Source organism: Malania oleifera, chromosome 7 (genome assembly GCF_029873635.1).
Source record: "Malania oleifera isolate guangnan ecotype guangnan chromosome 7, ASM2987363v1, whole genome shotgun sequence".
NCBI lineage: Eukaryota > Viridiplantae > Streptophyta > Magnoliopsida > Santalales > Ximeniaceae > Malania > Malania oleifera.
This window is the reverse complement of record NC_080423.1, coordinates 95,356,658-95,369,227: the sequence shown is the minus strand read 5'-3', so window position 1 is coordinate 95,369,227 and position 12,570 is coordinate 95,356,658. Positions and strand designations below refer to the sequence as shown.

Sequence of the window (12,570 nt, the reverse complement as noted above, 5' to 3'; positions counted from 1 at the left end):
CATGCCGGAGAAAAATCCTTGCGACAATTAGCTAAGCGAGGTTTGTTAAAGGGTGCAAAGGTGTGCAAATTTGAATTTTGTGAGCATTGCATTCTGGGAAAACAGACTAGAGTGAAATTTGACACTGCAATACAGTTATTGGCTCAGCAGCTCTTGTTTCTAAGAAAAACACAAGTTTAGATACAACCAGTTTATGGAATATGCGATTAACACATGCAGGAGAAAAATCCTTACAACAATTAGCTAAGCGAGGTTTGTTAAAGGGTGCAAAGGTGTGCAAATTTGAATTTTGTGAGCATTGCATTCTGGGAAAACAGACTAAAGTGAAATTTGGCACTGCAATCCACCATACTGAAGGTATTTTAGACTACATCCATACAGATGTATGGGGGCCCGCAAAAATGGTTTCGTTGGGTGGTATGCATTATTTTGTCACTTTTGTTGATGATTTTTCCAGAAGAGTTTGGGTATATTTTATGAAGCATAAAAATGAAGTGTGTGATATTTTCCTTAAGTGGAAAAAATTAGTTGAAACTCAAACTGGCAAAAAGATTAAACGGCTTAGATCAGATAATGGTGGTGAATACACAAGTGACCCATTTATGAAGGTATGTCAGGATGAAGGTATTGCTCGACACTTTACAGTTTGAGATACACCACAGTAGAATGGGGTGGCAGAGCGCATGAATTGGACTTGGCTAGAGAAAGTTCGATTTATGTTGTCTAATGTTGGGTTAGACAAAAGGTTTTGGGCTGAGGCTGTTAGGTATGCGTGTCATCTCATCAATCGTCTACCATCATCTGCAATAGGAAGAAAAACACCCTATAAGGTATGGTATGAAAAGTCTGCTAGTAATTATGATTCTTTACATGTATTTCGTACTATGGCTTATTATCATATTAAAGAATCTAAGTCAGACCCAAGAGTCAAGAAAGCAATATTCTTGGGGATAAGTGTAGGAGTCAAAGGATACCATCTTTGGTGTCTAGAGACGAAAAAAATGATTTTAAGTAGGGATGTGACTTTTGATGAACTTACGATGATGAAGAAAACAATACGCAAGGAGTCACGAATTGAAGAGAAGACCAGTGGTACTCAACAACAGGTGGAGGTTGAGACAATTTTGGGAAACCTAATGAGAAATGAGACTACACAAGGTAACTCTCCAGTTACGGTGGGGAATAGTGTACAAGAAGAAGAGATTTCAATTCGAGAATCTTCACAACAACAAGAATCAATTGTTTCTCAGAGGCCAAGATAAGAAATTCGAAAACCTGCTCGGTATACTGATATGGTGGCCTATGCACTTCCAGTTGTGGATGATAATGTTCCTTACACTTCCAAAGAAGCAATGAGGAACTCTAAATCAGACAAGTGGAAAAAAGCGATGGATGAAGAAATGCAGTCTCTTCATCAGAATCAGACTTGGGAGCTAGCCCAGCTGCCAAAGGGTAAGAAAGCAATTGGTTGCAAATGGGTTCAAATGGGTTTATGTAAAGAAAGAAGAATTTGTAGATACAAATAATGTTCGCTACAAAGCTAGATTGGTAGCTAAGGGCTACGCACAGAAGGAAGGCATTGATTATAATGAGGTATTTTCTCCAATTGTTAAACATTCTTCCATTCGAATTTTGTTGGCTTTGGTAGCACAATTTGATCTTGAACTAGTTCAGCTCGATGTAAAAACTATATTTTTACATGGTGATTTAGAAGAGGAAATCTATATAACTCAGCCAGATGAATTTCAGGTTGCTGGAAAAGAAAATTGGGTATGTAAACTGGGTAAATTGTTGTATGGTTTAAAACAGTCTCCAAGACAGTGGTACAAACGATTTCATCAATTTATGATGGGTTGGAAATACATTAGAAATAAACATGATCATTGAGTTTATTTTCGCAGACTACAAAAAGGATTTTTATATATTTACTCTTGTATGTTGATGATATGTTGATAGCTTCAAAGAATAGGGAAGAAATCAACAAGTTGAAAAGTCACTTAAATCAAGAGTTTAAGATGAAAGATCTTGGTGAAGCAAAGAAGATACTTGGCATGGAGATTCGCAGAGACAGAATGAGAGGAAGAGTTAGTTTGTCTCAGAAACAGTATTTAAAGAAGGTAGTATAGAGTTTTGGTATGTTTGAGCAGTCAAAACCAGTAAGCACTCCTCTTACTCCTCATTTCAAACTTAGTGTGGCTTTATCTCCTAAATCAGATGAGGAACGTAAGTATATGTCATAGGTTCCTTATGCAAGTGTTGTTGGTAGTCTGATGTATGTAATGGTTTGTACTAGACCTAATATTTCACAAGCTATTAGCATGATGAGCAGGTATATGCATGATCCGGGTAAAGGACATTGGCAAACTATGAAATAGATTTTGAGATATATTATGAATACAATTGAAGTTGGTATAGTATTTGAGAAAAATAATACTATTGATCAACGTGTTGTTGGATATGTAGATTCTAATTTTGCAGGTGATTTGGATAAACGTCGATCAACTACTAGATATGTTTTTACATTTGCTAATAGTCCAGTGAGTTGGAGGTCTACCTTACAGTCTACCATTGCCTTATCTACAACAGAAGCAGAGTACATGGCAACTTTAGAGGCTGTTAAGGAAGCTATTTGGTTGCAGGGTTTACTTGAAAATTTGGGAGTTGTTTAGAAGCATATTGTTGTGTTCTGTGATAGCCAGAGTGCTATTCATTTGGCAAAGAACCAAGTCTACCATGCACGAACGAAGCAAATCGACATTCGGTTTCATTTTATGCGAGATATTATTGATGGAGGCAAGATACTTCTTCAGAAGATTGCGACAACTGAAAATCCCGCAGATATATTGACCAAAATTGTGACAACAATCAAATTCAAACATTATTTGGACTTGATCAATATCCTGCAAGTCTGAATATTTTTTGAAGGCGCCAATAATGTGGAACTCCAGAAAATGTTGGTGACTGAAAAATTTGTCAAGGTGGAGATTTGTTGTTTTTTGTCCCACATTGGTAGAATAGTTCCACATTAGTATAAAAAGTTGTTTTGAATTTTTTGTATTATTTGTCCCACATTGGAAAGAAGTATTTTTTGGACTTGAGCTTGAAGCTATATAAAGAGCTCAACTCTTCATTTGTAAAACACACCTCAAAGTTGTACTTTATCAAGAAGTAGTGGATTGATCATCGGCGCCCAAGGACGTAGGTAATTCTATACTGAACCTCGTTAATTTCTTGTCTTGTTATTTTTACTATTTTATTATTAGTTTCTACATTACTTTAGTTTCTTATATATTCAATAACAATAATTGTAGTATTTGTGTTTGACACAAGTGGGGTGCCTGGCACAACACATTGTATATAAGGGATTTTTCCATTGAGGATGCGGTTGTTTCACAAGTTACGATTAAACAAAATTGGACTAGGCTACTCAACTATAACAATTATCCTATATCGTTGGTCCATTGTATATAAGGGACAAGATAAGGACACAAGTACAAATACTTATTTATTTATTTTGTTTTTACACACACACAACTTTTAGCCTTCGTTAATTAGCTGGTGTTGCGTTTTTAGTGGATCTAAAAAAACAATAAAAAATAATTTGAGTAGAAATGTGAATCCAATGTCACTCTCCTAAGGAGATTCAAGCCCTCTATTGTTTATGCTTAGCCCATGAACTAGTAAGAAATCATTGACTTGTCTCCCTTAAAATACACATGCCCACATAGATCATATGATTCTAAACCATAGAGTTGCTCCACTTAAGAATCAACACTTTCTTCCTTGTTAGTCAATTTCTCTAGGACTTAGGTTAGTAAATAATTATGTTGAAATGAGACGAAGTGAAATACTAATGCCACAGGATCTGTCTATAGATGTAACCATCTTCAATATATAAACTTAACTAATATGAAATTATTTTGAAATAAATTAGTACATGTGTACATTAAAAGTACATTCTAGATATCAATATTTGAAATTCACAAATCTTGGAAATTCATGAATCAATGACTTAATAAATTGAATATGTATTTTTATTTCCAAAAGACATTTCCCTTTACTAAGATGCATTCACCCATAAATATGAATTTATCAACATTAAAATGCACCTACAACTGGTGAACTAGCCAGCTCTAACACATGCATGGAACAAGGATCTCAATCCCTTAACCAGTCCAATCATTAACTTTGGCCACACCAGCTACAGGTTTATAATTGCTTGGTCATGCCTATCTACCTTAGCCCACAAAATCCACAAATGCATGATTGTAGTATTGCAGCATCTTAATGGGGTTAAAATGCGATACTTCCTAGCTAGCTGAAGACCACAAGTTTCTAAAGTTTGCATCAAGCAGTGAGTCTCTGTTTAGAAAATTTCTCTCCTAGAAACTTCTCTCTCTGCCTCTCTACGAATTTCTCTCTATCTCTACAAAAATCCAAGATGACCATCTCAAGTCAGTTTGGCAATGGCAACCGACTTATTCAATTGCTATATGTGTATGTGCATGTGTGCGTGCATACAAAGAAGTTTGTGCATGTTGTGAGCAAGAAAATCAGACAAGTATAATTAGTAAGCGCAAGAGAGTGAGTGTTATGTGGGCGCTGATCACCAATCTTTGTCATTGGGCGTGTTTGTGAGTTTGGGTGTGAGTATTTTTCTTGTGAGTCCAAGTGAGGGTGTGGGCTTCTAATTCATTTCCATAAATTAAGAGTTAAATTTTGTTGTGGTCCAACACCCTCCATTCCAAATGGTTGAAAAATTGCATAAACAATATCTTTTTTTTATTTTTTATCTATGTCTATTTTCAAAAAAAAAAAAAACTCACACTTTGCTACTCACTTTTCATTTCCTCAAATACCTACACATAATTATTGGTTGAATAATAATGATATATAAAAATGTTAAGCAGTCTATAACAACATTAACACATAAAAATGTATAGATCAAACAAACCATAACTATTTCATAAATCATAAGTACAATTTATTTTTCTTTGATGCACGTCTATATGTATTTTAATAGTGGGACTTAAGGCTTGGTTTTGTTTTTTATTTTTGTTATTGTATTATATGAGAAAATATTATACCAAGCCAATAAAAAATCAACATCAATATCAAAAGTGGCCCGGTGCTAATAAGTTGAATATCAAACCAGGAAAACTCCTTCCCGCGACAACGGAGGATTGGTCGAGTCTATACACACGGTGCACCTAATAATTACTCTAATTTTACTAGTAAAATCCATAACGGCATACAAATTTAGCCTCTATTTCTTTTTTTTTTCTTTTTTTTTTCCAATTGTAAAATAAAAATCAAGAAATAAATTTGTCATTTAACACGTGAAAAACTAATTGTGAACTATCAGGTAATATTTTTTAAAGTAATTGTGAAAAACTAATTTGTCAATAGAACTTTCCTTTTTATATTCATAAACACTCCAATAAATTTTAAATTTCTATAAAAAAAAAAATATTTTAGTAGATCATTCAACAACTTACTCTAATTATACTAGGAACATAAAAGAAAATGAATTTAGCAAAGTCATAAAAATAGACAAAAAATAAAGTTATGAGCAATCCAATTAAATCAATTAAGAGAAAGAAGTAATATAATGAATTGAACTGACCCAAATTTGAAAAGCCTGATGATGACGAGAGCATCGAGGCCAGAGGTGGCGATGATTTCGTCTTCGGAGACGCGAAAGGCGCGGGGAATCCATGAGACGGAGGGGAGGAAGCGGAGGAGCGAGGGGGGCTGGAAGGGTGGCAGGCGGAGGCGGTGGGAGAGGAGACGGGCGTAGTAGATGGGGGCGGTGGAAGGCTGCTTCTTCAGAATCGAGAACAGCGAGAGAATCACCATCGACATGCCGATGTTGATCGCCGCAGACGCCAATAAGCTCTCCGTCTTCATCGTTCCCAACCTAGACAGAGAGAGAGCTCAGTCAGGACTGTGCTTTTGCTGCCAACTTCAGAGGAACAGAGAGAGAGTGAAGAGGTGGCGGCAGTTGCCAGGTGTGTTGGAACGTGGCAAGCGGGCATAGGAGGAGGCCGTTCCGGCATGCATAGCTGACGCTACGGAAGACCCGAGGACCCGCGCGGATTGTCTGACCACGGGCCTGCAACTGGAAACCCAGTGTAAGTTAGGGAGGTTGGGCCTCTAGGCCCAATGGACTGGGATTGCTTGGAATCCTAGGTTCGGTTTTCGAAAAATTAATAAATATTGTCATTATAAAATATATGAATGTAAATTTTTTATGGATTCATAAAATAGAATAGTTAAAAACCATTTAATATTACCATAAAAAATTATAAATTAACTGAATATAAAATATAAAATTAGAAAATCAAAATTTTAAAAATATTATAGAAACTAATTATTATTATAATTATTTTATTTTACAACTCATTTTTAATGCGAAAGGCAATCTTATTGAATATGACAATTTTAAAATAGTAAAATAGTTGAATGACTTCTATTATTTTATTCAAAGTTCTAAAAATTATATAGATTTTTTGTTTTAGTTATATTTTAAAGTCACAAAATCAAAATACTGTATAGAGCAAATAATTTGACCAATCAAAGCCAATTTGGATATTATATAAAGAATTTCACATTGATTAAGTAAAGCAAACCTTTACATATTGACTTTTGTTTTTCTAAATTATTACATCTATATATAATCTTTACTATATTTCTATCTTATTCCATTATTTTATTAAGAATCCACATTTCACAAAATCAAACATAACACAAATTTCCCAAGGTGCAATTGATCCAGGGGGGCTAGTTTAGCTAAAGATCCTTATATCATATTTGGTGTAATACACCAATAGAACTTGACTAGTTAAATAGGGGAACTTAGCCCTTTCAAGTGGAAGAGGGTTGGTTATGTTGTAATATGTGGCTCATATGTTGAGTGGAATACATGTACAAATGAGAAATTATGGTAGAAAACAACGACTATGGTTTGCAGGAGCAAATCATCAACGGTTTGGTTTGGTTACCCAATGCTTGCTTTCAAAATTTGAATAGGGAAGTTATATAAGTTGGGTTTCAAGAGGAAAACCTCTGAGAGGTTTATATATGTATGTTATATGTTGTAACTCTCATGTCTTTAGACACAAGATAATGAAAAAATCATTGTCGTTTACTCTCATGGATGTAGGCATTACTGAACCACGTAATTCTTCATGTCATTATTTTATTACTTTTTTTTTAATCTGTGTGATTGTGTTTTCTATATATTTCACTATTAGTTGCTACGTTGTAAGATCGTTTGTTTCTGCCAGCATTAATTTGCACAACAAATTAGTATTAGAGCATTGTTGTAATGGCTTCTCGAATTTCTTCTGCAAAGTTTGATGTTGTTAAGTTCGATGGAACGAGAAACTTTGGACTATGGTAGAGAAGGGTTAAAGATGTGTTAGTGCAAAAAGGTATCGTGAAGGCTTTATACGGAGGTCAATTGGAGGGCATGGATGATACAAGTTGAAAGGAATTGGAAGCAAAGGTTGCGACAACTATCAGACTTTTTCTGACTGATGAATTATTCTATCACATCATTGATAAGGAATCTCCAATGGCTGTTTGGCAGAAACTTGAAAGTCGATATATGTCTAAGTCTCTAACAAACAAATTATATTTTAATCAGAAGTTGTATTGGCTTTGTGATGCCCCAATTTTTCATACCATTTTTTTTTATAAAACATATAATCACATATCGGCCACATCAACCTCTAATACATAACCCGACCCTAAAAGGGTACCGGGTACATAGCCATCATCATATTCATAAACCTAACAGCGGAAGTCATTTATATATATACATACCACAACGAATACACATACCAAAGTACTAATTCATCCATATATACAAATTTAACACATTCCCAAAATGAAACACAAAATACTCTAGGGGAATCCTCCATCCCTAACTCATAACACTCACCTTGTCTACGCAGGGTATCAGCTCCCCTCTATCACGGAGCTTTATCATCAGGTCTATCTCGGTTACCTGAAATATTTAAATGATTGGACGAGACATATATCAGTAAGACGGAATAAATTATCTACAGTGTGTGGCAGTATAAGATTCATTATATCATAACATATATTCATTTCAGTGATAATATATTATGAGAAAATATACTATTTCGACATTCATAATCATATAGATATAAAACACAAGCTTTCATAAGCTTTTAATTCCATTTCCAAACCATTCACACGTAACCCATGTTTACCAGCGAAGTTCCCGAGAATAGGGAAGATTACACGCCCATATATGTAGCTCCCCTCTGCTCTAATATCGTTTGTAACCTTACCCGATTAACTCGGGTTTGGTTACAACTGATACTTATCAAGGCACTTGTTATAAAAGGTGTATTCCCAAGAGTGGGGTGAATTGGAATTTTCAAGTTTATCGCCTAGGTTAAACAAAATACCCGTATAAAACAACCTAGGTTCGGTCTATATAATTCCAAATGCACGAGTGTATAAGATATGTATAAATTTAAATCAAGTGCATCATTCATACAATAACATATACGTGCGGTAAATATAAAGTGTTGAAATGTAAATAGACACACGATATGTTATCGGGGTTCGACCAACTGTGCCTACGTCCCCGCCTCTAACTCGCAAGCCTGAGGATTCCACTAATAGCTCACTTAAGGGTGGAGCGGCACCGTTTACAATCAGGTCAAATTAACATAGGGTTGACCTCAACCTTAACCAGGTCAATTAGCGAGGCTGACCTTAACCTACACGCCTTAACAGGACGACGCACCTAACTTTCCTAACCGGGTATAAGCCAATCCGGGACTATTCCAAGGCTAGTCTCCCTCTTCAGGCCCGTGCCTGGATATACAGCAAATGTGTATATAATCAAATGGTACAGTGATTGTGCTTTTGTGTAAAGGAGATATGTACCCAAATGCGCGCAATAACATACACCACAATATGACTCAATATGTAAGCTCAATATGGTCTAAATGGTTCAACTCTCAAAGGTATTTTCTATCAGTGTAATGCATACGTGAGAGTGTCAAACAAGAAATCTTTGTATTACAAGATATTCAACAAATAAGTTCACACAAAGATGTTAAGTCTCCAGTATTTCAATCAACAAGATATCTCAAGCATGTTGGTATTTAATGATGTCTATGCTTGGTTTGCAAAAAATGTGTATTCTTTGTATTCAGCAAATAATATAAGAGTGAAAGAATATTGCAACAAAGACCACTATCACACAAACAAATATCTCTTCAAATATTTAACAAGATAAAAGTGCAATAGATATTTGGAGGTGTTCGAAAAGTTTTTGCAACCAAAAACAAATACAATCTTCTCAAGATCTTGCAATAAAGGTGCAAGCTTAGAAGATCAAACAAAGTCTTCTTAGGATAGGCTTATTAGCAAAAGCCCCCTAAGAATCCTTAGGTTTGGCTCTCAAGAAAATCGTTTCAGAGAAGTAACACAAGGAGAGCAAACCTATTTAAGCAAAACACTCAATCAACTTACAAATGATGTAGGCAATAATAGAAGGCATGAGTGATTTGAGTAAGAAAATGAGTAGTATAGGGTTTTTATTTTTCAGAGAATTCTTCCCTAATCAAAGTGGCTAATCACCCTTAATTTTCTCAAATGAACTCATATATATAGACATGGAAGAAAATATGACCGTTGGGGACCTATTGGGTATTATTAGGAAAGTTTAATGATGTTTAAAACATTTTAACCCTATTTAAAAAAAATATTAACTGCGGTAAAAAATCATGGCAACCCAAGAGATCCAGTTGACCAAAAATGTTTCGGTCGACCAAATCTCATATGGTTCGGTTGACTAGGGGAATATTGAACTAAGGGCTCGGTCGACTAGGATAGGGCGATTTCTCAACTTTCTGAGGTTCGGTCGATCAGGACATTTTGAACTACCTGGTTCGGTCGACCAGACCGTTGGGATTTCTCCCAAGGATCCTCCGGTCGACTAGTTGTTGAAGTACAAAAAGGGTCGGTCGACCAGATGGTCAAAATGTTGACCACGGAGGGTTTCGGTCGACAGGAGCATTTTGAACTGAGTTGTTTCGGTCGACCAGGACCTTGGTTAATAGTTGACCCAGGTCTGGTTTGGTCGACCAGGCCAAAATGAACTGAGTTGGCCGGTCGACCGAAAGTGTACCAAGTGTGCATTTCGGTCCTGTCTTGACATAATCAAACCCTATTCGAGTGTCTAACAAACATATATGCGAATTTGTATGTCCTAGGGTCATTTGGGGTCCAATTTGAAGACACCGAAAAGTCCGATGTCGGTCGACCGACCCTAAGGTCATTTTGTATTATAATTGGTTTACAATTTGTTTAAGCTTACATAATAAATCAAGCAAGTGATGCATGCAATTATTACAAAGCCATAAGTCCTAATTACTATTACAGCCCCTTTACATCAAAGAAATACAATAATTAAATTATAACTAGGGTCTTCAAGGTCTTCATTTTCCTCCAAGGGTCTCCGAGTGCCATCATATGATACCGCCAAGATAAACCTACACATCAACTCGACAGACATTAAATACTTGAATATTTGTCATAATCAAAACAAGGATATGACCTATAAGGTCAATAGCACTCACCTTACTCAGTAAGCCCTCAGGCGGAGTGTCTTACTTCGCTTTAATTATTTATATATTAACTCACGCTATTCCATTTTCATTTCCATTTCCATTTCCATTTCCATTTCCATTTCACATCTAGCTCATGAGTGTCCTCAGTTACATCCACGTCTGTAACTCATGACTGCCCTAAGGATATTTTTCACGCCATGCTTCACCCCATGGTCGAGGTCTCACTCCATATTCCATGTCATGCTTTCCCCCATGGTCAGGTTGTGCAGCCCAAAGGCTAGACCTAACCGCGATTGGCCGACCCGGTTAGATCAAAATAATCATACCATATATCTCGCGTCTGTAGTATGACTGGCTAGCCTATAGCACTGATCCGGACTCAGGGGGCACAACAACTCTACTAATTAGCTCACTCGACTGCCATGTCACATGCTCCAAGAGTCTTTGTGGTTGCACTATTACCACCAGCAACGGTACTGTGCTCAATATCACAACCCATTATTAGGGTTTCCATAACCATCCATCATGGTTATCATTACCACATACCAGCGATCATTACGCAGTATTGGCATTTCATCAATCAAATTTCCATATTCATATTTCAATATACACATTTAAGAATTTCACAATTGTAGTATTTCACAATGCAATTTTTCACATTTCTAGTATTCTCATTTCACATTCATATTACAGTATTCACATTGCAATATCCACATTCATATATTCACATTTCAATATCCATATTGCAGTATTCACATTACAATATTCTTGTAACGACTTCAAAATTATATCATTTATATATATATAATCATACCTATGCAGCGGAAACATAAGTCATACATCCATATACACTATATAATACCAGAATTAAGTACATATAGACTATAGCCATAAAACATTTCCTCCAATATCATCTACCCCATAAATACAAGACTCTGTCACAAACTCACCCTACTACCAAGGTAATCTAGAAATCTCTATTCGCGAGCTTGATCTGCTCGCCTAACTGGTTCACCTAAAAAATGTTAGAATAATAGGGCGAGTCGATGCTCAGCAAGTGGAAATATGCTATTACTAGTGTGTGGCGCCTAAGTTACATATCAACTTTAAATAACATCTGAGCTATAATAAAATGATAAATCTGTAAAGCATATCTTACATTTTTCGCAGTTAAAACATAATTGTATCATCTGAGTTTTTCTACTTTTCATACTAATAATAGCATAGTATATTCATTAAATACTGTAAAACTGTATACATATACATAATTGTGCTTTTATCCCTGGAATTCTGTATGTCATGATTTGACCCCTCATGACAGGGCTGTGCGGCCCGTAGGCAGGACTTAACCTGGTCGGCCCTCCAGGAAAGTCACTATACTCTACACTACCTCAGTCCGGCCAAACTGCATACTCTCCTAGGTGCGGGACTGGCTGCTATCTCATCGAACTGGCTCCCTCAACCCAACGAACTGGGGAGCTGCATACTCTCTGAGCACAGTTGACGGTACCCACACACTATCTGAGATATGTGGTTGCACTCTATCTGTATTAGCAACGGTGTCATGCTCTATATTTTGTATCTGTATCTGTATCTTTTTATAATATTTTCATTGGGATTTGATACTAGATATATACATATATACTCTTTTACTATTTTCATCATGTTTCCAAAATAACCATAACACTATAACTCTGTACTGTAAATACTGTAATATCTATAGCATCTTGATGCTAAAACTGTATCATTTGTCTGTATACTCTGTCTATATAATCTATTTGTATACTCTGAGTGTTATGGCATTTAGGAAAACATAGCTTTCTATATACTCTATACATACTGATCTGAATAAACATTTGTGTACTACTATATATATATATATATATATATATATATATATATATATATATATATCTGTTTGTGTAATCATTTGAATAAAACTGTATAT

The 12,570-nt window shown here is 35.7% G+C and overlaps 1 protein-coding gene across 3 annotated transcripts in view; it reads right to left on the bottom strand.

The window, feature by feature from the left end:
* LOC131159224 (CSC1-like protein At3g54510) overlaps nt 1–5,986 on the bottom strand; it is a 91,024-nt gene extending 85,038 nt beyond the window's left edge. For all 3 annotated transcript variants that reach the window (XM_058113955.1, XM_058113956.1, XM_058113957.1), the window contains exon 1: nt 5,627–5,986. In XM_058113955.1, the coding sequence (XP_057969938.1) occupies nt 5,627–5,910 (284 nt within the window). In that variant the 5' untranslated portion in view covers nt 5,911–5,986. The remainder of the gene's footprint in view (nt 1–5,626) is intronic.
* Between the last annotated feature and the right edge of the window lie 6,584 nt (nt 5,987–12,570).